The sequence below is a fragment of the Lupinus angustifolius genome, chromosome LG17, assembly GCF_001865875.1.
Source record: "Lupinus angustifolius cultivar Tanjil chromosome LG17, LupAngTanjil_v1.0, whole genome shotgun sequence".
Lineage (NCBI taxonomy): Eukaryota > Viridiplantae > Streptophyta > Magnoliopsida > Fabales > Fabaceae > Lupinus > Lupinus angustifolius.
Genome location: NC_032025.1, coordinates 6,009,536 through 6,013,467, shown reverse-complemented (window position 1 = coordinate 6,013,467; position 3,932 = coordinate 6,009,536). Strand labels below are relative to the sequence as shown.

The window sequence follows — 3,932 nt, the reverse complement described above, 5'->3', positions numbered from 1 at the left end:
TGTACTTTGGTTTCCTTTCAATATATCTTTGGGTGTGTGTTATCACCTTTGCTCTAAAAAAAACTGAAAGAAGAAGAGAAGAAAGTAGTATCTGATGATATAAGTGAGAAATAATAGTAGCCCAACCTTGATTATAGAAACTACGTTGAACAATGGAAGAAATGGAATAGGAACTCATGAGAGATGTGATAAGAACTAACCGACATGAGAGAATGAATAGTGATAGATGTGTGTCATCAACAGAATCGAAGGAAGCAAGGAGATCTATTGAATACCACAAATACACCTTCTTTCTCCAATTCTTTTTCCCCAATTATAAATACCACAAAATCTCCAATTCTTTCTCCACACTCATATATACACCTTCTTTTCAACATTTCATCCTTATCAATTCGATTACCACCTAAGTATTCAACTTCTGGTAATTTTTTCTTCTTTGATTTTGTTTCTCTTTCGTTTATCTAATTGCTTTGCTGATGATAATTTGTTTTCTTTTCTTCATACTTAGGAATTCACAGACGTTCTTCCAATCTAGCATTTCGGGTTTTGTCTTTCTAGGTATTTTTCTCAATTATCATGTTTTGATAAAAATTTAAATCTGAATCTAAATCTATGTTTAGCTTCATTAATTATTGCATAAGTAACCAAGTTGAACCAATGACAATCAAACTTGTCGTTCATGTTTCAATCATGAAGGACTGAATCATTCTAACTGGCTTACCAAAAAACGTGATAGAGATACCAACAACGACAAGAATTGAATATAAGCTTTACATAATGATGATGAAGATTAAGGTTATGAATGTTTTAGGGTGAGAGAGAAAATGAAATGGAGAATTGGAAATCTAGAAAATAAGGATGGTGGGTTTTGTAACTTTTGAAAGGGAGAATACACAAGGGAATCACTATTGTCATTTCCTATCAAAATTGAAAAATATAGTGGAGGTTGAAAACCTCCATAAATTAAATAAAAACCTCTAGTGTATATCTAGTTAATTGTCCAGTCCGCTTCATTTGATTTATTTGGAGAGATTTAAGTAACCTCCACAAAATGCAAAATGTAGTATAGTGTGTGTCTTTGCATGAGACATCATTAATCATGAATGTCTTAATTATCATTCACTCTTAAAAAATATACATAAATGATATATTTACCATGTAATCTTTTATAATGATTGTATAAATATTAAACTTGTATATTTTTAATTTCATCATAATGTTTTCCATTCTTTTCCCAAGAAATGTGTCAAGATGAAAATAATTTACGGCCCTCTATAGCAACATTTTCATAAATAAAAACTATAGTAACTTGTCAACAATTACTTATTATCCTAATTTTTTAACAATAATGTTTGTTATAAGATTTTACTATAATTATTACACACTCTTAAAAAAACATACTTAAAAAATATATGATATATTAATTATGTAAAAAATATAAATATTAAATTCATATGTTTTTAATTTCAGCATTAGGTTTTGCATTCTTTTGCCAAGAAATATGATAAGATGAAAATAATTTGTACCCTCTATAACAACATTTTCATAAATAAAAACAATCATAACTTGTCAATTATTATCTATCATCATAATTTTTAAAAGGAATGTTTATTATTTGATTTTACCTTAACTATCATATGCTCTTAAAACAAATACATAAAGAGTATGTGATATATTGATCAAATAAATTTTGTTGTTGTAGTACCCATATAATATTAAATTCATATACTTTTAATTTCACCATAATATTCTCCATTCTTTTCCCAAGAAATGTGACAAGATGCAAATAATATGTGGCCCTCTGTAGCAACATTTTCATAAATAAAAAAATATTATAACTTCTCAACGGTTATTTTAACAGTAATATTTGTTATTTGATTTTATTTTATTATAATTTGCATATTAATGATCATTGTTACCTAAGTTACTAGTTAATAATCTTTGTTACTATCATGTGATTAATAGTTTGTGCTACTATGCCTATATGATATGGCTCCCAACAGAGAAAGATGAGCTTTGAACATTATCTTCCAATTGTCAATTACAATTGCTATTCATGTGGCCAATATATTCAACTATTTCTTTCCGGAAATTAAAAAAAACAATATTTTCTTAGTCCATTATGGAATTGGTTTAGAGTCTTGGTTGAGGATATTCCTTTATGGTAAAAACTTATATCAATTATGTTTAACCTTTAAGATAGCACTGCAACTATCTAGAAATTGAGAACCATTATTTCATTGGTAAGAAGCAATAGATATGTCGTAAGCACAATATTATTAGAGAGTTGTTCTTAATAAGAGATGTTAGAGTAAATAATGTATACGATGAACAGAATTTAATACATCCTCTGACAAAAGGACTCGTGAGAGAGAAAGTAGGAGATAATCTATTCTCAAATATCATTTTTACAAATATTTTTACTCCCTTTTCTATTTTATTTATATTGTTAGATTCAATATATATATTATAAAAAATGAACTAACCTTCAAAAAGATTTGAATTTTATACTAATATAGGTAGATTTAAGAGCAAAGTTTTAGCTTCAGTGAAGGAGAGAGTGTGGAAGAAGCAAGAAGGATGGAAGGAGAAGACACTCTCAAACGCTCCATGTTATGAGATGTTTCAAACTCCCTGACTTTATCTCTCATATATAATAAAAAATGAGCAGTCTTGACCATTAGTTATTTACTTTACTTTGCCTAGCTAAGCTCCAACTAAGTTATTCATTTGGATCTTTTTCCATTTATTTGTGTTGGAAAATTCAGAACCAAGTTCTCTCCCCTGTGTGATGTAAAGTGGGCACTTACGAATATGACAAGTGTATAAAGAAAATAAAGAAGATTAATTGTTAGTTTGATGAAGATTAGAATTTATTTGTTGTGTAGGTGGTTGTTGGCATATGACAGGAAAAAGATTCCGAGGTAGGAGACTTTGATGAGAGAGCTAGTTAGTTTCAAGATCAAGAAGCTCAAAGTGAGGAAAAACATTAAACATAATGATATTAGAATGTAATATTAGGGTCTTAAATAATACTTAAGATTTAGAGCCTTAGAGTAAAATACTTTCATGAGTTAGTTAATTGTAATGTTATTGTTGAACTTTCTCATGTAACTATCTTAGGTGCTAACATGAAAATGCTTATATTTTATTTGAGATAATTTGCATGCTTGATGAATTGTTTATTAAATATTCTTTGTACATTTGTTGATTGAATTGCTTGAGAGAGAAGATGTTTGGGTCATATCTTCTACCACTGTGTGCGTCAACAGCTCAGCCCCATCATCACTTCATCATCTTTATTACTTTTGTACTCGTATGAAATTTGACATGTTAATGCAAATAGTAAAACAAATACAAGGCTAATTGATTATCGAGGAAGAAATACTGAAATACGGACACAAAAGACAACATCGATCTTTATTATTTTGAGTGAGATAAAAACATTTATTTTGAGTGATGTGATACCATTACACTCATTCCAATAATTGCAACAACATGACACTTTTCAGAGTATCACAATCATAGCAATTATTGCAAACCACTAAATTTAGAAACAATACTAAATTGTACATAACAACTTGCATGATTTTTCAGTTTTTCTACTTCTGGAATAGTTTATGAAGTGTAACCTCACAATCCCCACCAACACTCCTAGCCTTCCTTGCTGCAACTTTAATTTTAGATGCCTTAATTTTAAAAGATTCATTGTTCATAAACACCTTTATGGCATCTCCAATTTCCTCTCCTGTAACTAAACGTTCACCAATCCAACCCCAATTCTTGTTCCAAGTCCCCCACCCACNCCCTTTATCTCTTACCCTATCCACCAACTCATACCCTAACACCTCTTCTAACCCAGCTTCTTCTTTTTTATCATCTTCGTTGAAGTATTTTTTATCCTTCACCACCAACAAAAACCTGATCCCACT

General features: G+C 29.6%; 1 protein-coding gene and 1 long non-coding RNA gene across 2 annotated transcripts in view; one reads left to right on the top strand and one right to left on the bottom strand.

The window, feature by feature from the left end:
• The window catches only part of LOC109330820 (UDP-glycosyltransferase 708D1-like), an 11,740-nt gene that overhangs the window by 7,040 nt on the left and 768 nt on the right, over positions 1–3,932 (bottom strand). The window contains exon 2 of the mRNA XM_019565097.1: positions 3,607–3,930. Coding sequence (XP_019420642.1) covers positions 3,607–3,930 — 324 coding nt within the window. The remainder of the gene's footprint in view (positions 1–3,606; positions 3,931–3,932) is intronic.
• Positions 342–558, top strand: LOC109331982. Its single transcript, XR_002105866.1, has 2 exons — positions 342–421; positions 519–558. It is a non-coding gene; the product is annotated as an uncharacterized LOC109331982 (long non-coding RNA).